At 37.7% G+C, this 26,488-nt stretch overlaps 1 protein-coding gene across 5 annotated transcripts in view; it reads left to right on the top strand.

Annotated features, from left to right (window-relative positions):
- Positions 1 to 216: 216 nt before the first annotated feature.
- Positions 217 to 26,488, top strand: part of NAV3 (neuron navigator 3) — a 579,712-nt gene continuing 553,440 nt past the window's right edge. For 4 of the 5 annotated variants that reach the window (XM_032393720.1, XM_032393719.1, XM_032393718.1 and 1 more), the window contains exon 1: positions 218 to 1,034. In XM_032393720.1, coding sequence (XP_032249611.1) covers positions 963 to 1,034 — 72 coding nt within the window. In that variant the 5' untranslated portion in view covers positions 218 to 962. Of the gene's footprint in view, positions 1,035 to 26,488 lie in introns of all 5 variants that reach the window. The other variant, XM_032393716.1, reaches the window with a different exon arrangement.

Raw genomic sequence — 26,488 nt, 5'->3', positions numbered from 1 at the left:
AGCTGACAGACTCATTTATGAGATCCTTGTGGACAAAATATGCAATATGAATTGAGGCAACTATGTGGAGGACAAAGAATGGGATTTGGATTCAAAGGTGTCTGAATTCTAATTCTAGTCCTGTTACTTACTACTTATTTATTAAACTTAAAATATGCAGTTACCATCTCAAACTCATCTTAAAATAGACTAACAACCATTTTATAAATTCATTTTAAAATTTAAATAAAGTTATTTACGAAAACTGTCAGTCTAACATCATGTCTATGTATATTGGACTCTTTTCTAAATTCTGTAGTTCTGTGAATACAGAAATTAATGACTGGATCTATGGAGCATATGCACATGTTTGATGAGTATATGTGTGTATTCTCTGTTGATTTTTAGCTCTGATATGCTGTGAATCCCTGGTTTTAATATTCTGCTTTAATACAGTTATTATATTTGGTATTTTAAAGGCCATAGGAGTAAAGAATAATGCCTTTCACTTGCTATTGCTTTTATGTGAAATATAATCCATGCCTAATTTTTTTTCTAAATTGCACATTTCAGATAAGAAGTTTTCATTAATTGTGCTATAAATGATGGGGGAGAATTAACTGTGTGCTTTTTTTTTTAAATCACAGGTTTATGGGAACTGTATAATTATTTATTAAAATGGAAAACTGTGAAGAAAGAAAAAGATAGCAGTTGGCGTTAAAATTCCTGGATGAATGTTTTGTTTTTGAGACATCGGCATTTAAAAACGATATGCCGATTTGGAAAGCCCCAGGAGTAAATTGCAAAATTCATCTTTTCCATTCAATCAATGGACTTTTTAATCATTCCATGGAGTTGATGAAGTTCGGAGATGGTGTGTGATTGGAAATGTGGCATGCCAGTGTTTTCCTAGTGATTGCATCTTGGATTAGTTTGCTGCTTTTTTGAAGAGATTCCATTTTGAAAAGCAAGAACCTAATGTGATGGATTTATCTTCAGAGATGAACAGACATGGGAAGAATCCAGTGAGTCACAAGCTAGAAGATCAGAAGAAGGTAATACAAATAAATTTCCTTTTGCTTGGTCTTTTTTGTTTATGCTTAGAGAGAATTTTGTAAATTGAAAATGAATGTGCTTTAGGAGATAAAATAACATACTATTTCATGGAAATAAATCCTGCCATATAGCCAAGGGTAGCTATGGGTCTGGATTTCATTACCAGTTGGTGGTTTTGTTTCTAAAGTCTTCTGAATTCATCCATCCAATGGGTTGGCAAAGGATTCTGTGGTGTTCTCTCACTCTTGACTTAGAAATTCTAGTGACTTGCTGGCCTGACCTCATGGAACAGGTTTCTGAGATCCAGGGTGAGGTATGAGTCATGGGGCATTGCTGGAGTAATGGAGCAAGTTGGAGCTCTCCTAAAGGAGAACACCTGCCTTGCTGCCAGTAGAAGGTGTAGTTGGCATTTGAAATTCTCCAATTTCATGTCCTTGGGGTACATCAACGTAAGCCTTCTCGTTTTTACAGCTGGCCTGGAAAGAGAGTAATGAGGAAACTGTGAGGTTTGGTTTGACTCTTCATGTGTGATGTCGAAGGAACTAATAGAAAATATCAAAATAGGGCTGTGCTAGTATTTTTTTTAATGGGGTTAGAGAGGTTCTGAGTGAGAAGCTGGGAATTGAGTACTGAAGTTTACACTTAAACCTCATTTTTCTACCTTCTTAGACATTCTTACCTGCTAAACTGCTGTACGATAGTGAGAACCATCCAGAGAGTACTTATCAGAAGCGTCAAAGATGGTGCCCAGGAGAGGAATCCCACTCATAATGAAATATATTATCTTTTGTAGTGCTTTCATTGACTCCATTAGTACAGGAGAGGTGTGTGGGGACCCAGTAGCTGAGGCACAAAAGCAAGGAATAATGAGACAATAGAAAGGATATTTTTAGTTAGACCTGGATCTAAGGGGCATGATTAAAGTTTGTTTTTACATCTGTCATAAAAATTTGCTTACTAGTTATCTTGTACTCCCATGAGACAACTAGCTCTTTTGCAGTTTTGGAGGTAAGATGTTTAGAAGAGGTCATATAGACAATAGCTTGTTAATTTGCTCTGACATTTGGACCAGTGCTACTAGGAAAGGTGCTACAGTGATCCCTTTGCATGAATCCAGGCAAAAATGGGTGGGTTATTTATGTCCAGTTTGGTCCATTCACTGGGTTTAACTGCCGTATAAGTAAATCTTGGAAATACTAAGTATTGTAAAATCCAAGATGCCTGGAATCAATTTTGACTTCAATGTGGATATAAATTTCTGCACAAATAAATGTGTTACCAAGAATGCTGTTGGTGTTTCAAGTGGGTCAGCATTTTTTTTCTTCTGCTGATACTAAGGTGTTGATCCAAAAGAGATGGCGAGATCAGTTTCCATCCAAAGCATGCTCTGCAGTTTCTTAACTACTGAGGAGCTATTTAATCATTTTTCTCTATCTACATTTTAAAAATATCCTTAACTCTGATGGCTAATTCGCTTACTGTATTGGATTGGAGAAAAGGAGAGTGGGTAATAGGTAAGCAATTAATATTACAGAATTCTGATTTTTGAAGGAAGTCCTTCTTTTCTGGCAGGGAAGAAAAGTCCCTCTGCAGGTGCTATCATTTTCTTTCCTGAATAAAAGATATTTTCTGCAAACACATAAGGGATTGCAAGCTAGAGAATGGAATGAAATCATTCTGAAAATTCCTTGCATGGAACTTTAAACAATGATCCATAATGATGCTTAGTTTCCCAGGCCAGTTCACAAAGGACTGTTCAGCTCATACAGAATAGTAATAGAGTTTAGACAAATTATGGAGAGCCATGATTCTGTGGGAAAATTAAAAAGACCAGTGTGGTGGTGTTGGATGAGAGGATCCCCATTTCACTGTAGCCTCGCCTTCTAGTTGGTAGGGAGGTGGGGGAGGAAAGAGCATTTTCGATGAGCCATTATTAAGGGGAAAATGGTATCCTAATGATTTCCTGGCTACCCAATTGGTGTGAGCATTCACACTGAGTAAGCCAGAACCTAAGATATTGATCGATCAATTGATTGGTACTTAAGATTCACATTTGCTAAGTGTCAGCAGGAATACCTAGTCTCAATGACAGTTTTGTGAGTTTGTAGTAAGGAGAAAGAGGAAATGTTAACATCATAAATCTTCGTTGACTAAGCTCTGGGCACAGCCCTGCCACCACACAATTACCAGTAGAGATTATAAGAGCATTCATGTAATTACTTCAAGTGTTTGTAGTCCTTCATGATGAATTAATTTAACAGGCACAAGCGTTCCACATCAGTAAAATAAAATGCATTTATTCCAACTCATGACTTAATCCAGAAGTGAAGCATCATTTTGGTGTTACTGAAAAATGTGTTCTTCTCACAGTGTTTGGCATATGGTAGCTATTTAAAGTAAGGTGAACTGAACTGATTTCAATACATGCTTCTGTTTTGAACAATGTACCACTGATTTTTGTTCAGTGTACGAATAGCTCACTAGCTTTTGTTCTTGACTTAAATTATATGAATTTGTACTTCATATGCTCTACTGTTAGGATACTGAGCATATGAGTTTGTGAGTTTGTGTTCTACTGCAGTGAGTCGGTGAATATCAGGGAAGAGATAATTTATGGAGTGCTTACTATACAAGACACATGCTTGCTTGGTCCTTTCCAATTTATGAAGAAAGTGTATTTCTACAAAGATAAAAGGTGCTTTTTTACCTTTTCTATATCTCCTTAAGAGATTTGGTCCTGTAAAAATAATGATCAGTTTCTCAAAAATATATATACAATAAGAAGAATATATATACCATTATTCAAAACTAAAGAGTTCAAAAGTATGTGTGACTTCTTGGGCTTCTTCAAAATAATGCCCCATCACCGGACTAAGTCTGGAAAACATACTTGGAAGTTAAAAGGTATCACATCCACAAGTCCTATCTGAAGTACTCTTCATTATGGATAAACCAGAGATGTGGATCTTACAGGGCTTGAGAATACTTCTAAGAATCTCAAATCGACTTGGAATAGTGTAGGGCTAGGTGGAATTCAACTCATTTTTTGATTCCTGTGATTTTTATCAGTAGGATTTTTCAGTTAGGATTGGCCCATAATCCCTGCTTTTGGCATTCCATTTCTGGAATGTCCCAGATGGGAAAATTATCATGGCATCTAAATAGAGCTCTTGCATGCCCATAATGAGGTGTTTTATTTTTGAAAACTTGACCTTTTGACCCATGTTTGCTCATTGATGCCAGTGAGTTTGGTATATTGCTTTCCACTAATTTCATTGCTTTGTGGGATTCTTTCTGCAAAAGCCCCTGGAACAGTGAAAGCCCAATAGGTACAAATGTCACTTCGGTTTAATTAATTGTGACCTTGAACTGAAAAGCAGAGCTCAGTAGATTTTACTGTCAGTCTAATTGCAGCAGTTTACAGCTCAGACAGCCCTGGGACACTGCTTTATTGCTCCATGAACATTTTGTGTATTAAACCAAAGCATTTGTCATAGTCAGCAGTTTACTAGGTACTGCTCAAAAGGGTAGCAGGACACACTTTGAAATTATGACAACGAAATGCAGTACGTATTTACTGACCTATTGGAATGCTTTTGTTACTCTATTCTCTAAAGCAGAAAGGGATGACAATATTATCGCATATATGCAAAGATTTACATTCTTAGAAATGTCTAAGATTGATGTCATCATAGGTTTTCATTGCCTAAAATCATGTCTTTTACATGCTAGTTAGGCAGCATTATTTTCACACTGCCTTGCAAAAACCTCCAGATGAAGTCTAACACCTCATGTCTTCCTACGTGATGGCAATTATTTCAGAAGTAACACAGTCTGGGTGTAGTGAGCGAGAGAGTTTGAGATGTTGAAAACCATGTAAAATGAGAGAAGCGCTTGTGTTAATTAATAGAAAAGGGGGTGCTGATATGAAGAAAGCCTGCTGTTTTAAGGGCAGCCCCAGTGATATTGTGGACTTAACATCAAGGTTAGGTAGGGGGTTAGAAAAAGCATCATGTGCCAGTGACAATGAGGGCTTCCACAGTATCTCTCCACATAGACTAGTGTGGTTTGTTTGTTCTTCGGTTGACTTCATACGGAAGCGTGGTCCAGCTGCATGGCTGCATACAACTATGTTAGGCTACTCCAGGAACTTTACTACAAACCTTACTTGTGATTCCCAGTGCTTTAGAGAGTAAAAATAATTTATTAGTTTAAATCTAGCCTAATTCTTCTTTTAGTATTTTTCTTTTCAGTGTGCTGATACTTTTGGACTACGTTTGTTGCATATTCCTACAGTGATGGTAAAATAGCATCATGTAAAACTTCAAAAAGTGTATTGGGATTATTGTCACTGGTGTTGAGAACTACTTGAAATTGTTTATGTTGGAAACTGATTAAAAATCTGTTTTCTTAAGAGAAAATATGAAGATAAATCACTCAAGGAGAGAAGGCTTAGGATAGATCCAGGGTTTCATTCTTTGATCTTCTTGAAGGATGGACTCATTAAATGGTGCTTTATTTTTTATGAATCTGCCTGACTTCTTTTTTGTTAGTGAGAGTTAGTGACTTCTTTTTTGTTTATGAGATATGTTAAAAGCACCTTAAGGGAGGATGAAGTTTCTGTAGCAAAGCCACATCATTTATTAATCACCTGATTGTGAAGCATGAGTGCTAATATGAGTGGATTATCTGGGGGTCTCAACAAAATTGATTAGTCATCTGGTTACTGATTATCCAAACTTTTAATTTTTGAAATACATTGAGCAGCCATTCTGCAATGTTATATTGTATAAATCTGGAATCCATGTATAGACACAAATATGAATGTCATGTTCACAAAGAAACTAGTACTGGAATTGTGGCATACTGTGATACCACTTAAGATTGTCCCTAATTTCTCCCTCTGCCTCGTTGCCTCTTAAAAAAAGGGTACTGCAAACAGCTGTTGGCCAGCCACTTTACCTGGAGTTCTCTAAGGATGAATTAGATAACGTGGCCTCTTTTTTTGCTGAGCAATGATTCTAGAAACTTCTCTCTCACAGATCTGAACTTGGATAGAACTTCTTTTAAAGCTTCTTCTCGCATGTCATAGGTGGTCCTCAAATAGACCTCTTCTGAAAGTTTATATGGCAACTTGCCTTTTTGGTCCTGGCAGCATACATTTTCAATGTCAACAGACTTGGGCTAATGAGAAGAACTGGAAATAGATAAAAGTGAATGCTCTATACCATGCTTAATGGTTCTACTCCTTTGTTCTAAACTAGACCATGTTCCATTTCCTGATTGGTGGATTTTAGATATCAACAGATGTAATGACTGCATAATCTTCATAGAGATAGATACAACAGGCAAGCCCAAGGTAGATGATACTTGAGTTGTGTGATACATGTTTTATGCATTTTGAAGGCAGAATTATATGTAAATTGTTATTATGGTTATTAGTTGTCATTAATTATGATCTCAATGATAACAATGACTACGAAGCTATAAGAGTCAATAAGTTTTAATTCCCATTTCTTCTTAAATTCTTTTTTCTGTCTTGGTATTAACATGTGAATTCTGACTCCATAAAGGAATGACTGAGACTAATTTTTTCTACTAAAATATATTAGAAAAATGTGACCATATGCAATGCAAAAAACTTGGAATACATTAATACAATTAGCTCTCACCTTTCTATGCATACATCATTTGATTTTTATATATTTATGTATAAATACTTATAATATTTATACACACACACACACAACTTTTTAAAGCAGATATTATAATACCATGTGGCCTGTTTAGAATGACCAATCATGTCATTGTCAGTTTCTCCTTAAGATTGTCTTCCTAAGAAGGCTGGGGCTTTTCTCCATTTTACCATATAAATATATACTTTTGAATATAACACAGTCATTTTAAATCAATAGTTTAACCATGTCTGGTTACCTCCTTTGAGGTTCCAGGTAAGTATAAAAGGGTGAACTGAGATTCCACAAACCTTACCCTGAGGTAGCTAAGTGGGCAAAACCCTGCGAATGCATGTAAAAATACCATTAAAAAGTGCTGAATGTCAAAATTGGGGGGAGGGGGAGAAAGACTTTTGCTCATTTCCAAAGGCCAAAGACTTGAGATTAATCACAAAATCAGAGTATACCTTGGTACCAGAACGGAGTGGGAAGCAAGAACCAGATGTGTAAGCAGAGAAGAGGAGTTGTGATGAGCCGGGAGTGGGCTGACATGCCTAAGGTGTTTCTAGGTACACCAGTCTGATTTAATGGCACTGGGACAGGGTGGACAGAATTTTTTGTGTTTTCCTTACACAGGGACTGACCAAATTTCTCCCAGACATGATATTCAGTGAATATGCCATGCCTGGGATGAGTTACATGAAACAAAGCAGATTTAATGATATGTTATAAAAGCAGTGGACATAAGAAATTGTGTAAATTTTATATGGAAATTTGGGGAAATTTTATGGTAAATAAGCAGAAAACCATCAAATCTTCAAAGTGTGTTCTGAGGAACAGCAACAGTCTTCTCTTCAGGGAATGTGTAAGAAATGCAGAGTCTCAGGCCCCCCCACCAAACCTACTGAATCAGAATGTGCTTTTTCACAAGATCCCCAGGTGATTCTCATGCACAGCAGTACGGGAGAAGCACCGCCCTAGAAATCATGCCTGAGAGCTCCTCAGTGGGATTAAGCTTTGGTTACCCACTGTTGGAATATGATGCCCTTTATTTTCTATCTTATGGTTCCTGTTTCCCTTCCTGACTTTCTCTCCTAGTATTTCCTGGAATCATCAGCTAAATAAACTACTTTCGCAGGAATCATTGTTTCAAGGTCTACTCTGGCAGAAACCTAAACTAAGACATTCTGTATCTAGAGTTCTAGAATCCATACTGTGTATTTGTTTCAATCAGTTAGTGTTGGACTCTATGTTAACACAGTTATTTGGAATTCAAGTTTTTCAAGAATTCTTCTATCTCTTTTATTCATTCCTGTTTTATTCTTGGATATCCCCAGTGCACACCCAGATAATAATATCAACACTTGTACAGTTCCACTCAATTAACAGGTGATCTGCTCGCAGGACCAATGCTGCCACCTCCCACTGCCACCCCATTGTCAATGGTCTCTGCAGCACAAATTGCAAATTGTCCCAAGAGGTCCCTGGAGGAGCTATGAGCACCTTTTTCCCATCTCTTACCTTCACCCTAGTCACTAAAAAACAAACAAAACACAATTATTGAATCTGGCGTGTGAAGTGGGTTTTTATGTGAAATCTTCCTATACATGCCTTTTTCCTCTATAGTTCCTTGCTGGAGAAGCTATATATACACAAAACCATGTCTAAATGGAGACGAAGGACTAGCATTATAAAAAGAGTATTCATAGAAATGTTCCTAAACTCTCCTAAAAGTAGATCTTCTCTGAGAAGCTGTAATGCCTTAGTTCCAGAAGCCAAATCTGTGTTTCCTAACTATCCTGAAAGCTGGAATCATTGCTCCAGTGAACAGACCTGAAAATACTAACCATGTTAGTTGTGTGGATGAAGATGGGCAGAAAACCTGCCCAAAGAGGAGGACCCTGTTAGTATTGTATGAGCAATACAATGGAAAAAAAAATGGTGATACCCATGATCTTATGTTTAGTAGGAAGAAACACTGCCCAATAATAAAACTTGGCTCAATATTTCACTCATGACCTCATCAGTCAGGCTAGCAATGTCTTTGGGAGGATCTACTAAAAAGTAGTGTAGTAAATAGTTAAGAGCAAAGGATCTAAAATAAGACTGCCTGAGTTTGATTCTTGGCTCTGGCACTTCCTCAAATTACTGAACTCCATCTTCTCCTAGTTTTCGCATTTGTGTTATTTTTTAAAATGGGAGTATTGAAAAAACTTACATATATAGCATTTGGAGCAATGCCTCGCACCTCGAAAACACTCAGTAACTGGTAGCTTTGGGGGGTGAACCAAAGAGTCGGGCATGGTTTCTTCTCTGTGGGCAGAGCCAGAATGTGCACTTAAGAGCAGAAGTGTTCCCCCCTTCTCATCCCTTGACTTCCTATGAGGTCCGGAAATTATGCTGGTGCTCAGTGACTTCCAGGTTAGCTCGCATCCCAGCAGCTCATGTTAGACTTCTCTCTACCATCTGCGTTTAACCATTTAAGCATTCCTAACATGAGGATCCCCACAGTGTGAAGGGCTTCTTTATTTGGGAGTGGAAACATCCCCACTCCCCCACGCCCCTCATGAAAATGTGGAAGTGTAACTAATCAGTCCTGGATTATCCATCCTAGCCTAAGGATAGAATTTCCCTGTGGGTCTGAGCATTCTTTCTTGACTTATATTAAACTTGGTGTTAGTGGTTCCTGTGAATCCAGGGCCTTAGCTTGCCTGTTATCTGGAGAGAGACAGAGGATAGTTGGTGCTCAGGATATTTCGTCTTGAAATATGGATATAAGATTAACCACATGTGACTAGAGTTCAACCCTAGAGCTAGTCAGAAGAAAAGTCTGTGAGTTCAAAGACTCCTCTTCTTCTTCTTCTTTTTTAAAGATTTTATTTATTTATTGGAGAGAGTGAACAAGTTAGAGAGAGAGAAAGAGAGCATGAATGGGGGAGGAGTAGAGGGAGAGGGAGAAGCAGACTCCCCACTGAGCAGGGAGCCCGATGTGGGACTCGATCCCAGGACCCTGGGATCATGGCCTGAGCCAAAGGCAAACGCTTAACTGACTGAGCCACCCAGGCATCCCAAAGACTTTATTTTTCTTAGGATGACAAGTTTGATAAACCAAAATGCTTTCTGGCCATAGCATATTGATAAATACAAAGTTATCCTTAACTCATGGTATGTTTTAAATAAAAATTTACTTTCTAAATCCTAAATATTTAGGATGAGTTTTGTTTCTATTTTCAAGAGGGTTAAAAGAACGTTGAACATGGGAAAAATTCTCAGTTGACACGACTTTATTTCTTTCATTTCCAACATGAGATTGAGAGCATAAAAATGTATATAACAAAGATATGTCATGAAGCAAATATGGTAAAATGTTAACTGTAGAGTTTAGTCATAGGTATATAGGTGTTTATTGTAAAATTCTTTAAACTTTTCTGTATGTTTGAAAATATGTATAAAATAATATGGGGGAATATATTAAGAAGAAGTGATGCTTCTTGGTATTTACATTCTAGTAGCTCATCTGTAGTTTTTGTGCCTTACTTTTCCTGAACTTGATTCTCCTCCTCAATGTAACTTAGGGATCAAGAGAGCTTATGGGATTTTAGAGGGAGACTGACTCAGGACTGCTATTACTAGTCTTTTAGCTGCACTGGGTAGTGTTCCAATTGGCCTGGGATCTTAAACAGTCTTTCTTACATGATATATATAGGAAATGCATTCACAATTTTCAACCACTGACTTAAAAATCAATTATAGGATCCATCCCCATATGTATTGATTTTCCTTGACTTAAAAATAAATTTGGTATATTCATTCATGTGTATAAATTATAGAAGAGCACAATTATTGTGCTTCAGTTTGAATCTGGAGATGTCAGTTCCAAGCATTAACACAATAAAAGGAAATACCTTTTTATCATTTTTGGAATCATTTTCCATGATCATTTTTCATGTTTCAGGGGACTAGCTATTCTTTATAAATGTTTCCTGACACATATCACAGTAGACAGTGTAGTTGGTTAAAAATTATTAAAAATGTGCAACGTTACATTGCCTGTTTAGAAGCAATTCTTGTGAGTATTTTTGCATAATGGTAAAGTAGTTCCTTAGTGCCCAGTGGATGCACTTCTTGGCTAAGAATGTTCTACAGTATATATAGAAGGTTCTACATATTGCTTGCTGTCTTCCAGTTAACTAATTAGGTTTTTTTTTTTTTTTTTTTTTAAGATTTTATTTATTTATTTATTTGAGAAAGAGAATGAGATAGAGCATGAGAGAGGGGAGGGTCAGAGGGAGAAGCAGACTCCCCGCTGAGCAGGGAGCCCGATGCGGGACTCGATCCCGGGACTCCAGGATCATGACCTGAGCCGAAGGCAGTCGCTCAACCAACTGAGCCACCCAGGCGCCCCAACTAATTAGGTTTTGATAAGTCACTGTTTGAGAGACAGAGATGTAGGTTAGTGGATTCAGGTTAGTATTGCTGCTCTTACTTGTATTATATATTGCACTGTAGCGTAATATTTTGTTCGAAGATGGAAATTATCAATCTAAGAATCAAACACAGATTTAAAAGGTATGATGTTTTGGCTGACTTCCGTGTATATTTATGTATTTATGGAGTGCCTACTAATGCTCCATGGTAGATACCAGTAATACACTTGACTGTATTATAATGTTAGCTGCATTACTGATGAGTGCATCCATTTGTATCCATCACCTTCCCCTTGCATAACAAAGTGGGTTGGGCTTCTAACTAATAGTTGAGTAGCAAGCAATCTGTAGTTTACAAAGCACTTGTCCTTGCATTTCTTTCCAACCTCACAACACAGTCAAATTGTGGGTCCAATACTTTTTATGTTCATTTTAGTGATGAACTTGTCCTAGACGAGAGAACTCACCAGGTTGCATCTTTCTATTTTGCTCAATGGTCTATGATTTTTTTTTTTTTAATTTATCTACCTATGTTTAACATGTTTTCTATGTGTATGGAAATTATTTCTTTCTTAACATCTCATATGTTAATGTATTATTAAAAATCTGTTTGAAAGATATAAATCTATGGAAGACTTTCTAGTTTTTCTGTTAAACTTTTATGCTACATGAGTCTGAGTATAATATACTTTTTTAAGCAAATAGTTTTCTTTTCTTTTTTTAAAGCAAATGTTTTTCAAGAGCTCTCTCCCAGATTACTTTGAAAAGATGTGAAAAATGAGAGCCCAGATTTGGGAAACTGCAGTTCTTTGTTGGCATTCAACCTGGTTTGGTCACATTCGACTTGTCACGTTTGGGTACTTACATTCAAGGTTCTCCATCTATCTTATTAAAGGTGACGGATTGCATTAAATCACATTAGGAAGCTTCATTTAATTGTTAGCAAAGTATGTTGTAAGGAACACAGGTCACATTTAAATTTGATAGGCTACACAGAAAAAAATCATTGCCAGTCCACACAGGTAGGGCCACACTCCATCTCAGCTTCTCTGTTTTGCCAGCTCATCAGCCACCAGACAACCCACAGAGCTTGGCTCCCTGGTCTCCTGGCTGTGCCAGTGACACATGTGAGTACACGCTGGTATGTAAGCCACTGTGCTGTCCTGTAGGGAGGCAGGATGTTCTGTTGGACCACATTCACATTCAGAATTTGCTCACCATGGTGGAAATGAATGGGAAGTGGGGTCTGTCCCAGAGATCAGATTGCTAGCCATTTTAAGGCATGTCCACATCATTTTTGAGGGAATGTTAAAAAATAAAATAAGATGGATATGTGCCCATCGTTGGACCTAATTTATAGGACGTTTGGTTGATCTAATGCAAAATGAAGATGAGAATAGTGTTCTATATAAAGAGCCCTTTTGACTTTCTACGTTAATAAATATCTTTAAACAGTCTACAAGTATCACATTTTCCTAAGGTGTGTTTTTGCACATGCTAATAACTCTAAGGTATTAATTCAAATGGGCACATTTAGTTCTGAGGCAAGGTTGCCCCTCAAGAATATGACTGAAAGCACATGAATTCTCCTGCTTACTTTTCACATTTTGCTGCTGGTAGTTAATTTTATACTTTTCTGTTGTTGTTGTTAACATTAGCTGTTCTTTGAAACTCTTACTGGCTGCTTGATGAAACAACATTATTAGGTGCAATGTAGTACTTTTACTTCATGCTATCTCAGTAAGAAGGGCTTCTATCTTTTAACAGTTGCTGGTATTGGCAAATCGTAGTGCTTGCAAATAACAGATAAACAACACCTTGTAGAGACTTGTTACTCTCTAATTAACACTGGGAAAGGATTTAGGGTTAAACCTGAAAAACAACATAATGTCTTTGTCTGCTTTGCTTTGTAAAATATTTTTATATAATCATGAACTGATGCAGTGATTTCCACATTGCTTTGGGGGAAAAGTATAATAAAAGTTAAAAAAAAATGTGCCTTCACATTTCAGCCCCACTTCCCATTTTAGAAATGTCTTTCATCTCCATTATCAGGTACCAAATTAGTGTTCCAGCTAAGTATATGATACTAAGAGGATTCATGGATATAACAGTGATTTTCTTTTTGATGCATCCAGATTTACCACTTGCCTTCCGAAAACCCTCCAATGACTTTCTAGTGCATTTTGAGTACAATCTGAACTCTTTGACATGGCCCATAGGGCCCTGCATAATCTAATTCCCTTTCTCCCTCCAGCTTTGTTTCCTGCCACCTTGTCTCTCCCTCATTCTGTACAAGGCATGTTGGTGATCTGTCCGTACGTTCTTTGAACAACCAAGGGATTTCTCCTTTGCAGGCCTTCAAATTGCTCTTTCTGCCTGAAGTATCCATTGCTCTATTTTTTGCGTGAATGACCTCTCATCATTCAGGTATAGGGTATTAATGTAATTTACTCCAGAAAGTGCTTCCCCAGCCACTCCATCATTGTGTTCTGTTGATTTTCTTTCTAGTAATCCTTTCAATGTGTCCTATTACCCGCGGAACTGCTTGTTTGTTTACAGTCTGCCTCTATGAGGCTAAGGACTCTGTCTGTCTTGGTCAACATTGTGTCGGAAGCCTTGTGTGTGGTATAAACTCAAGAACTGTTGCTTTGGAACAAAGAAAAAAAATCCATGTGAATCCATAAACAACCATTTATTCCACAAAGGTTTAATGAGTACTGGCCAGATTGGGGTGTACTTTTTGATAAAAAGCTAAAGAAGAAAGATATAACCCCCATCTTACTCCCATGGAGTTCTCAGGCTAGTAAATCATTAAATAAGAAAATGGGAAAACTTTTACCTTTTTGGTTGGAGTAAATTCTTATGAGGATTCTCTGCCCAAACATACCCTTGGAGCTTTATTTCTCTCTCTGAGGGAAGAGTGGAATTTTCTTTTTGAAAGATTTATTTATTTATTTGAGAGAGAGGGAGAGGAGAGAGCGCACAGTGGGGGAGGAGCAGAGGGAGAGGGAGAATCTCAAGCAGACTCTGTGCTGAGTGCAAAGCCGATTCGGGGATTGATCCCATGACCCTGAGATTATGACCTGCACTGAAATCAAGAGTCAGACGCTTAACTGACGGTGCCATCCAGGCGCCCCAAGAGTGGAATTTTCAAAGCATGACCATCTGTGCAGCCTCCTTTATTTCCCACTGACTCTCTGAAGCATTTCTGCTCTAAGAAGGTGAGAGAAATGACAGGTTTAAAAGTTTAACCACTTTCATTACAAATCATCTAGCTATTTATGAATTAATCCATGGTATTTTGTAAGTAGAAGAGATCGCATCTCTTAGAATTTAAGATTGTTGGATACTGACTGATCCAGGTATTTCTGTGATATTTGGACCATCTCTATCTAAGCAGTATCAAAAATGAAGGCTAACATTATTATACATGTAAGGTTTGATTGTTTTTACTCACAAATAGAGGGTAAAAGGATGGTCTAATTTTAAGTTCTGAATTGAGTGTAAGTGCCCTCACCTATCATCTTAGCACAGACACTAATATCAACTTCTTGAGTAGTATTCCAGAATTCTGATCGTATAGTTGAAAGTGGAGAAGGGCAGGGTCAGTCCTACTTACCCATCCAAATAGAGATAAACCCGTCTCATCAGTCCATGCCATTGTTTTTTGCTGCCAGATGGTGCTGACAGGTGTTTCTTTATAGCCTAACTGGTAATGGCCACCTAGTGCTGGTTCAGGATGTTCTCTGACAGAATATGATCCTGCTTCCTAGGACTAAGCTGGACTGTATTTTTGCCACTGTACCTGTAGTATTCAGTGTTCCTTCTTTTCAGGTAAGATACATACCCACCTCCCAGGCACCAGGGACACTGCATCAGATCTGTTTCCAGGGTCTTTATTCTCCAGGCATTTACCCCTAGACATCATTTTTGACTATGATTTTTCTTTTCTACCAACAAACACAATGTGCTTGATTATATACCCTTTACCTGGGTAGTTGGCTTCTCCTAAAACTTCCTTGGACCCTAGAGTCCGTTTCAATTACTCCAAGGTAATTTCCAGCAACTCACGTGCTAGGGAAGAGAAAACACAAATATGAAAACTAAACTAATATATTTCCGTAATGAGCCATGCTACTGTATAAAGTACATTAGTCAATAGATGTGTTGATTTCCTTACCTCTGTAGTATTAAGCATGTCCATTCTCAGAAACTTTCTGTAATATTATAATTTATACTGACCACCAGCTAGCTTCTTGTACATGAAGTCTTATTCTGTTAAGTCTGATTAATATCATTTGGCCAAAAGTATTAAGATTCTTTCCTTGAAGAAAAAACTTTATTTTTGGTAGTTAGGAGAGCACTTTCCTGGATAAGAAAATATAATTAGCCCTTTATATGCTTGTTTTATATGGCTAGATTCTTTCCAATATTCAGAAAGACTGGGAGTCCATTAGCACACACTGTTGTTTTATTTTTTTCTCAAAGATAATGGGCTTTTCATACTCTTGTTTACAAACATAATTAAAAATAGGCTTTTGTGGAGAGGAACTTAATTCTAATAGAATGTTGATTAACTGAAGTGTTATTTAGTTTTTTTTTAAAAATCTTAGAGAGCACCTGATATAAATTTAGGATTATTCTAAGAGAAAGTAAAGCTAGAGCAGCTACTACAAAGTAGAAAACAGAACTTAAAAAATACTCGAATGCTCTGTCTGTGCTTTCTGATACAATATCCACGAGGCACTGTAGCTATTACAATTTAAATTAATAAAAATTAAATAAAGAATTCAGTTCTGCAGTTTCAACAACCATGTTTCAAGTGCTCAATCTTTACATATGACTGGTGGCTCCCATGTTGGAAAGCACATTTACATTATTATAGCAAGTTCTATTGGACATTGCTACTGAAATACTGTCCTGGTTAGAATGCAATGTGGAATGGGAAGTTAGGGGAATCAAAGTCAGGGTTACAACAATGAAAGGCAGAAGAACAAGAGCAGTCATGGAAGGTGTTTTGTCTTCAAAATTGGAATGGGAAGCCATCATTGTTCCATGATAAAGGGGACAATAACCTTTTTGCCTGCCACTAATTTAGTAGAATAAAGTGTTTGAAAAGATCTTAAAACTCCTTTAGACCAATTACCAAGTTAGTATTTAAAATGTTTATATTGCTTATTTTTGCTTACCTGGAATAATCCAAAGCACCTTACTTTAAGAAGCAATATACATTGAGCAATGAGTGGGATAATCAGTTTTGCATTATATATATAAAAAAAAAATTTGAGTTGTCATAAGCTATTATCCATAATAAATTAGTTGATAATAAACTTTCACTACTGAACCAACATGAAGACTTTCCAAAAATGCTTTCCATGATCTCGTGGGGAACTAAATGCTGTTTCAAATCTTAGAACATGATAGGGTTGTCAGCCAACAAATGAGTATCAGGGCAAAAGTACTGAGGTCAGAAAGAATCTTAGAATACTTGCAAAAATACATGTAATATTCCTTATCATTTTAGCAAATGATTTAACGTTATGTTTGTATCCATTTATATTGTAGTTCAACTTATTTGTCATATATTTTTTATTGTCTTCTTGCCAAATGATAAGATCCACAAAGCCATATGTTTCCTAAGCTTCTCTTGGACAGAAATTTTACTAAAGCTAGAACAAGTAAAATATTACCCAGTCAGCAAGGACATCATTAGTTAAATCTGTGTTCTAGGTGGTGTTGTTCCAAAATAGGTATCATGGAAGCCCATTTTCCATGAGGTCGTATCAGATCACTTTTGGTACAAAATGTAAAACCAAAGGTGCCCCAGAAAAGTTTGATGAAGCTATTATATTCATTAAAAATGAAAGAATATCATGGAGTTTGAATAATGACACAAATAAGATACACGAATACTTAATTTACCAGGAATGTTAAATCTTAGTAGACTGCATTTTGTGTTCCATGTAGTAGTTACAGAATAATAAAGCCAAAAAGAACCTTAGAGATCACATAGTTCACTCTGAAGTTGAGAAATCTGAGGCCCAGAGTGGCCACGTGACTTTTTCAAGTTCACACTGCTGAATGATGTCAGAACTGTGATCAAAGACACATATATAATAGCTTCAATTCCATTAGTTGATCTTATTTTTTTGAGTTGACTTGAATTTTTTAAGGATCTATTTATTAGAGAGAGAGAGAGAGCATGAGCAGGAGAAGGAGAGGGAGAGAGAATCTCAAGCAGACTCTGCTCTGAGCGCGGAGCCCAATGTGAGGCTTGATCTCATGACCATGGGATTACGACCTGAGCAGAAACCCAGAGCAGACACTTAACTGACTGTACCACCCAGGTTCCCCTGATTTAATTTTTTTTTTTTTTTTAAATCAGGCAGTCCATTATAATATTTAACAGCTTATAATTCCCATTTTTAAAACATAAATTTATATATACCAATGATTCCCAAATTTAACACTTTCTCAGAGAAGCTTGTCTTAATGTTATGAGCCAATACATGTGTACTGTTACCTTGGACTAGTGATAGGATAGGAACAACCCAGTAGTGCACTTGAATGGAGCTTCATTTGCCATCTCCTTGCCAATTTCAGACACTGATGTTCACACCCCACCTTGTGTTATAGTTCCTCATGGATACCTTTGTTGGTGACTGCAAGTACTCAGGCACTTTAAGTCCCAGGCCTTAAGCATCTCTGTATCCCTAGTGCTTAGCATCAGGCCTAGTGCAGACTCTGTGTTTGTTGAATGAATGAATGAATGTTCATAATCTTCTATCCTATAAAGATCTTATTTTGGTAAGTACCTATAAAAGTAATTCAAATGAAAAATATAGGCCTGAAACTTAAAAATACCCCTTTTCCCTCTTTTTCTAAAAGAAAAATTATAATTCTAACACAGCATTGCTTTTTATTGTTTGATGAGAAAAACAAAATTAGGTAACTTTGATTCGTTTTTTAAAAAAAATTTTTCCCCCAAATTTTAAATCCCTTTTGGAATAGAGTTATAGCTGGTTCTCTGGACACTGAGCAGTAGGAGATGAAGGCAGTGGGCTGTAAGTTAGCACTAGGTATAGCAAAGTAGAACCTAGGGATGACTGGTAGGAGCAAGCTAAAGAGACTGGCCAGCTGGGGAATATCCCAGAGCGTTAAGTAAAGACAGGACAGCATCCAGGAATCTGAGTTTCTCAAGGCGATATAGGAGCATCAAGCCCCATCAAAGCCAAGCAGCCCAGATTAACTGAGGCTGGAGATAAAGTATCTAAATACTGAAACAAAGATTGCATTAGGAAGAAACTTTATAATTTTTCCCCTGTAGGAAGATCTTGGTAGCATGAAATAGTAGGAAAAACATAGGCCTTGAAAAGAGGCAGACAGTAGTTCAAATTCTGGCTCCCTCACTTAATAGATCTGTGAATTTAGTTCAGTAACTTAATCATAGTGAGCCTCAGCTTTCCCCATCTGCAAAATGGGTTTGTAATGTTAGTTTCCCTTTCCAGAACGTCACCTGCTCAGAGACTACTAGTCAACAAGCACTCTCTTATATAGGGAAAATGTGGATGCTCTTTTAAAATCACTTTTATTATTTTTATTTTGTAGATGACAAAAGTAACACTATGTTCCAACAAATATATTGGACATCGTCTTAGCAAAAAGCTGAAAAGTACACTTTCTTAAAAGAAAATTTGCAAATAATATTTGTCCATGCTTGGATCAACAGGGTATATAAGTGCGTATGATGTGTGTGTGCTTATTGTATTGTCCATCACGTATGATTAATAGATATGATACATACTACACAGACACAGACACATTCACACATACACTCTATAGGTATCCAGTTGGGAATATCTGAAAATGACAGGTTAATTTACAATCAGGGAAATGTCATATGTAACAAAACTCTACTGATTGAAGACCTGAAAGTATTAACTTTTATTGGGGTTATAGTTCAAAAGAAAATTAAAATTTTACTCTTCTTAGAAATCATGTTCCAGTGTTCTTATGGAGAGAACCTACTCTTGTTCCTGTTTTTGGACTCTTGTGACACTTTGTTGAGTGGCATGTAGGATGGTGAGAGATTGCTGCTGCTACAGTCCTGTAATTATAGGAGAGGATAATTGTCCATGGGCCACTGAGAAGGGCCACAAATGGAGAATGGAGTTTTAACATAGTTGACCAGTTTGAACTTTACCATCAAAGCATATAAAGTCCCTTGCTGAAGACTTAGCTTAAAACAGTTTATTTTTTACATAGAAACAATGTGAAGAACCACAATAGAGGACATCTTAAATTGACCCTGAATTTAGTCATCCACCACATATGTTTTACAAAAAATAGAGGTTAAAGACATGGGCTCTGGACAGGCTGGGTCTAAACGCCAGTTCTGCTCTTTCCTAGCTGCATCAACCTGGTCAGGTGGCTTAGTCTTGTTGTGCTTTAGTTTCCTCATCTGCAAAATAGGGACAATAATAGCCTTTCTTCCTAGGGTTGTTGAGAACATTAAGGGAGATATCTCACACAAGCTTGGAAAAGAGTAAGCATTTAGTAAAGATTAGATACACTGGCTACTATAATCCCCGAATGATAGAAGACTAAAACAGTCTTAAAGCTCTCCAGAGAAGAAAAAGCTGGCTAGGTATGGAGCAGTTGCTGGAATTACTGGAAGAGGTTGCGTACCCAAATCTGCATTTGGCACGTTAGGTCAGGTGAAGGCAGAACATGCACAGCTGGACGAGGGATCGTGGATGGTTCATCAGTCATGGGGTAAGCTCCTGGCCTTCCTTTTGCTTGGGCCCTCCATGATTAAGATGAGAAGACTCAACAGCAGATTCCTAGCAGGAGGAATGATGTTCAGATCCCACCCTTGTGGTTTGAATTATTTATATCAGTGTGCTCATTCATGTAGATTGATCGTCAAGGGATTATACATAGAAGCTTATATGGAATTTGTGAATAGGCACAGAATTTTTCGGTGATTAGCAACATGTTGCAGAGTCCTATAGACCTGTGTATGATTGTCAAGATTACTCCATCTTTTCCATGTGGTCATAGCTCCTTTAGCCTCAGTTTATTCATCTGAAAGATGGGGGACATAGCATTAGGTGGTTATGATAATAAGGGTGATAGGCCACGTTAAGTCCCATTGTACAAAGCTCACTGCTCATTAAAATCACTATCTTCTTAACAAAATCCCTCAATGAATTATTTTCAATTTGAAACCTTATTTCTTAAAAGGAAAGTGATGATTAAAAATCTGTTACTTCCATCCATCTCAAGCACTTTGAGAGATATTTGTCTATTTTATTAATTCCTGTGGACAATGCATCTGCCAGATAAATCCTATCTGTCGGATTTCCTTGTAGGTTCCTTATGTAATTATTTTGTGCAAACTCCGAAGTTGAAGGTATTTCTGAAAGATGTATAAAATATACATACAGTCAGTAGTGTTAAGCTCTACACAGATGGAAGAAGCTGGTGCTTGGAGAATAACTAGCTTTTTGAACCAGCCCATATAGATAACTTGAGTGATCGGGAAGCCTTATACTTGATCGGTCCTATTCAGTCATGTCAGTTGATTTCAAAACAATTTAAATATATAGCAAATTATTCTAGATTTGCCTATCTAAAACTGAGTGCACCAGGAGGCAATCCTATATGAATATAAAAATATATGCATATATATGTATATATATGAGCTTGGGTTTATGTATGTATATTATATGTGTTTATGTATGTGTGTGTTTATAGATATATGTATCTCAGTGTATTCATATGTGTATAAGTGCACTATCATATTTGGTATGAATGCTAACTAATAAGAAAGTCTACCCAATTTTTAGTAACATATAAAGGATGTTAAGAATTTCTGAGATGGTTTGTGAATTGTGAGATATATTTTTCATTCTGCATTGTTGTTAGAAACTAGAAATTCTGGGCCCCTTGTTGGGCAAGCACTGCAGGTGCTTTGCGTAGTGTCTGGCTCTGAAACCAGCTTTGGATCTTGCCTAGCTCATTGGGCTTTCCTCCCAGGTTTTCTGATCAGAAAACTGAAGGCCAGCTGCTGCCTGTCATTAGGAAGCTCAGTGAAAGTCAACATGGGACTGAAAGCTGGCTGGGGGCTGGTGGGGCCCTGTCTACACTCCCACAAAGGTCCCCTAGAGAAGGGCTTTCTAATGCTGCTGAGGACTTGCTGCATAATGTTCCTGCCCTAAAGCAGCCCCAGAGAGGTACTAGAGCAGTTTCAGAATGTTCTGTTATTGTAGATATATGGGGAATTGTGAGCAAGGTTTGCCATGAGAGAATGGTCATTCTTTGATCGCTGAATCAAGAGATTCCTTTTGTGTTACTCTGAAGCTTTCACTGAAGTAGCTCCCTGCCCTTTCCCTTTCTGACAGCAGTCTTATCATGCCCACCCAGTCAGTCGTTTTTTTTGTAATGTAGCCTCAAGGGATGATTTATTTTCTGACCTTCCCTTAATGAAGATAATCAGATTTTGCCCCGTAGCCTAACAGTTGTTCCCAGTCTCTGGTCTGGTATCTTGGTTGGTGCCACCACATATGTTGGGCTTGTTTACATATGCTAAATTGCTAAACTTTTCTAAATTCCTCTAAATATTTTGGCTGAATGATTTTCTCTGGCAGTTGATTAGCCAGGTTGCCCATTTACTGGGTATTGTGAATTTGTCCTACTTTTATCAGACTATTTTATACAGTGTTTTATTTTTGTTTAGCAAAGCCCATTGAATGAAAAGAAAATGCTGACATTTGAACGGAAAGCCCAGAGGGCTCAGGAAATGCCCGAGGAATTCTACAAATATCCTTTCTCAGTGGCCTAGACAATTGGGATCTAATTCTTCTTGGGTAGCAGATGGAGGTGGTAAAAACTGAGCTTCTACATGGCATGAGTCTTTGAGTTAAAGGGCTTGGTGCTGTGCCATGCAAACAGCCCTGCTTTTTTCCAGCCTGCACCAAGGATGGAAGCCAGCTTTCAGGGAAGACGGCCTCAGAGAGAACAGAGAAACCCACATCGTCCTGGGGTGGCTAGAAATGATTCTAGTTTTTAAAAATAATGGATCTGTTGACAAGGAATGCCACTGTTACACCAACACTATTAACACTCACTAACTCTATGGACTGTGTGTGTGTGCATGCACGTGCTCGTGTGTGTATTTTTATCCCTTAGATTTTATTTTATTTTATTTTTTTAAAGATTTTATTTATTTTTCAACAGAGAGAGACAGCGAGAGAGGGAACACAAGCAGGGGGAGTGGGAGAGGGAGAAGCAGGCCTCCCGCTGAGCAGGGAGCCCGATGTGGGACTCGATCCCAGGACCCTGGGATCATGACCTGAGCCAAAGGCAGACGCTTAACGACTGAGCCACCCAGCTGCCCTATCCCTTAGATTTTAAACAATATAAAGCTAATTAGATCTTATTCTACCACATTAACTTCTCTTTCTCTCTCAATCTGTCTCTCTCCCCCTTCCTCCTCCCCTCCCTCTCTACTCATCCCTCCACCATCTCTCCTCTTCCCTCTCTTTCTCTTTTTCTCTTTCCCAAACAGCCAAAGGGTTGTATTTTTTTGTGATTTTTTTTTTGGGGGGCGGTATGGGAGGGAGTATTTTGGGCAGAAGTGAGAAAAATAAGGTGTTTATAGCTTGTTAAATTGTCTAAAGTCTTAATGCTCCTTTCTTGTGTTCAACCTTCTCTGTGGTGTCCCACGTTTGCAGCTTGAGCATATGCAATTTACACAGGCACTGGCGCAGCCTCTGTCACGTGTTTAGTTACTAATTTTTGAACAAATTCTACATAATTTTTATCTCTTCTCATTTTCAGCAGATCTACTTAATGCCAATGACTAACAAAATCATGAAAGGAAAATCTTACTAAGTCCCCACGCTGTTGGAACAACAATAAAAAAGACTCTAGTAAATTTTGTCTTTTAGCAGAGGAGTTATGGGTATTATCCCCACATTTACAATCACAGATACTTTATTTAATCATTTCTGTTGCTCACGGGGGAGGCGGGGGTGGGAGGAAGTGGCTGGTGTACACCTCTTGAAAATATTGTTACGGCAAAGAGAATAGCCACACAGAATTCTATAATCATCTTCTATAATCATCTATCTGTGCTAAGGAAAAAAAAGCAGAACAGCCCTTCTTCTAGTGTTTAAATAAATGTGCCCAATTATTTTAACCAGTTTCCACTGACTTGTCAAAAATCCTTGTGTATAATAATGGTCTGCCAGCGGCAAGACTGGACAGAAATATTGTACAGTAATTGATTTTGTTAGTTGAACATCTGGCAGAACAGCCTGGATATTTACTTGGAAGGAATGTTCCCCAACCAGAGTAAGTTCACTGTTGGGTTTTAGGGCACTAAAGTGCCCGATCAGGCTGCTCTGGGCATAAAACACATAGACAGCAATAGGCGAGTAAGTCAGTAAAAGAAATGAGGAGAAGATGAAAAATCAGGAGAAGAAAATGAGGAAGAGAAGAAACACTTGGCACACATGGACTAAAGGTTAGAGGACAGTTTTTCCAGGACTTCCTTACTGGTTTCAAAATGGAAACCAGGCAGTGAGAGCAGGATATGATTTGTAATTAGCTATTCATTTTCTTTTTTTTTAAGATCTAATTTCTCAGAGAGAGAGAGAGGGAGGAGCACAAGCAGGGGGAGCTGCAGGCAGAGGGAGAAGCAGGGCTCCCCGCCGAGCAGGGAGCCCGATGTGGGGCTCGATCCCAGGACCCCGGGATCATGACCTGAGCAGACGCTTAACCGATTGAGCCACCCAGGCGTCCCTGGTATTCATTTTCCTTTTTTTTTTAAGATCTTATTTCTCAGAGAGAGAGAGGGAGCACAAGCAGGGGGAGCTGCAGGCAGAGGGAGAAGCAGGCTCCCCACCGAGCAGGGAGTCCGATGTGGGGCTCGATCCCAGGACTCCGGGATCATGACCCGAGCAGACGCTTAACCAATTGAGCCACCCAGGCGTCCCTGCTATTCATTTTCTTAAATGGGAGTTTTGCTTTTATAAATGCCACTAAGTAAAACCCAATTGTGAGGGAAAAAAAAAAAAAAAAGGATTCATTGTTAAAATATTATATTTGCCAAAGTGCATCTGTGAAATGAATGCAGTTCAGTACTAATGATTATGGTAAACACTATCATTTGGCTTGTTTTCTAGCTAACATGTCTGGCATGTGTATCTGTATGTTGTGTGGTTTAGCTGATTTTCTCATAAGTGTATGATTTTGACAACAATAAGAGGTTCACAATGTGTTCTCTCTCACTCTAACTGATTGCTTTAAGTGGGCTGTAAGTTACAGATTGCGCTTTGGACCATAAAACATTGCTGGGGGTATTTTTGTTCTCTATTTAATTCTGTGGATCTTGTGCTAGCATATATTTCTCGTAGGACATTAAGAAAAATGTTTCCCAAGGGAACGGTCACTTGTACTAAACACAAATGGTAGGATATTTTGGCATGACCTCCTTATTGGTATTCCTCAAATTGCAGCAGTTAATTCACTGTAGCTACTAAGAACAGACTCTCCAGTAGACTGAATTTGCCTTGTAGGTAAGAATGTATCCTACCAATTTTTATACTCTAGCCCAGTTGCTGACATATGGTAGCTATTAAGTGAAAACTTATTGAACAAATCCCCCCATAACTTATATTTATTTTCAGCTCATCTTTTATCATGCCAAACAAAAGTTTGCAGAAGAAATATTATCATATTACAAATGTGAAGTGTATATGCTTTGCTATGTATATGTATAATTTGAATGTTTGTCATATCCACATAGTTCTAATTGGCTCTGTGACAGCTACATTTGTCTGGCAGGTAAATAATAAGGAAAGGAAGGTAATGCACCGGATTTTGAAATTGTTTCAAATAGGGGGAAACTTACCTTAACACTGGAGATTCATTGAATTTACAGTTCTTATTCAATTGTTTGGTGCATTCTGGGAATCTCTGGAGCAACATGTCATTTCAGTCATATAACTAGTTACTAAAAGGTTGGGCTCTGGGGCCAGGCAAATCTGGGTTCAAATCTCACCTCTACCACTTCGCTGGCTGACATTGGACTAGAGGTTTGATCTTTCTGAATCTCTTGTGATGAATGCAAATAATAATATAGTCAACAGGACTAACCAACCACAGATGGTTATTAGTTAGATAGATGAGGCAGTGTATTTAAGCCTTTAGCAAGTGCATGATGCATGGCAAGAACTTAAAAAAAAATCATAAATTTTGATTATTTGGGCAGATCAAAAAAAATCCTGATTTTACTTTGTAAAGACTCTAGGTTTGATAAAAATTTAGCCTTTTATCAAATCATCCTTAATATTTATTGATTGGTATATTAGATCATAAATATTTTATGCTATAAATAACAGTAAAATAAAAATTTTAATGTAATGCTACCAAGAAATTTACACAGCTCAGTTTTCTTAGATATCGAATAAAATTGCATAAAATTTTATTCAGATTTATTTCTGAACATTACATGTTACTCCAGTTTCATGGGTTGTAGAGTAAATCAGAATGTTTTAGCATGTCTTTGTATTTGCAAATTAAAGATTAAGCAATCTATTCATGAGGCAGTCATCTCCAGAGGCAGCACTAGGTGTTGAGAATAGGGGATGTAAATGACATTTTCTTAGCTTTCAGGGCACACAGAAACTAAGAAAAATGTTTTAATAGAGTAATCAATGAAACAAGACAAGCTTATATGATGCACAGAGGTAACATCGAGGAAATAGTTATAAACTATTGAAGGAGTGGACTTAGGTGGCTATTTTGTGGGGGGATACAAGATACAAGTCTTGGTTGTATTTGAAGGTGCCGAGACTTGAACCAGGTTTGTGTGTTTGGGTGTCCATATGCAGTTTGACTTTGCCAGAAAGTAAAGTTGATAGATGGGATGGAGAGAGGTAAAATAAAGTTGTTGGTAAAGGGAAATCACGAAGGGTCTTATATGTAGTCAAGGCGTGGCTACTTCTTTGTGCATCGACTGATTCCATTCTCTGCAATTCAACAACATGATCACTTTTTTCAATTCAAAGAGCAATGTGCTGATAGATATTTGTGTCCATCATTATTTCTAAAATTGGCCAGCATTTGCTGGGTTCAAGATAGATGGTGATAGCTAACACGCAATGTGAAAACCCTGAACAGTTCTTTCAAAGTGACAATTAGTAAGAGCTAATGATATTTAGGGTCTAAAGTAACAACTTTCTTTAGCCTGTTCTTTGTTGGGATATATTTGACACTCCCGAGGTATGCTGTTGCTGACTTCTGTTTTCCCAAATCAAACTGCAGTGGCTTCTATTC

Source organism: Phoca vitulina, unplaced genomic scaffold (assembly GCF_004348235.1).
Source record: "Phoca vitulina isolate PV1807 unplaced genomic scaffold, GSC_HSeal_1.0 scaffold76, whole genome shotgun sequence".
Classification (NCBI taxonomy): domain Eukaryota; kingdom Metazoa; phylum Chordata; class Mammalia; order Carnivora; family Phocidae; genus Phoca; species Phoca vitulina.
This window is presented reverse-complemented; position numbering and strand designations above follow the sequence as displayed.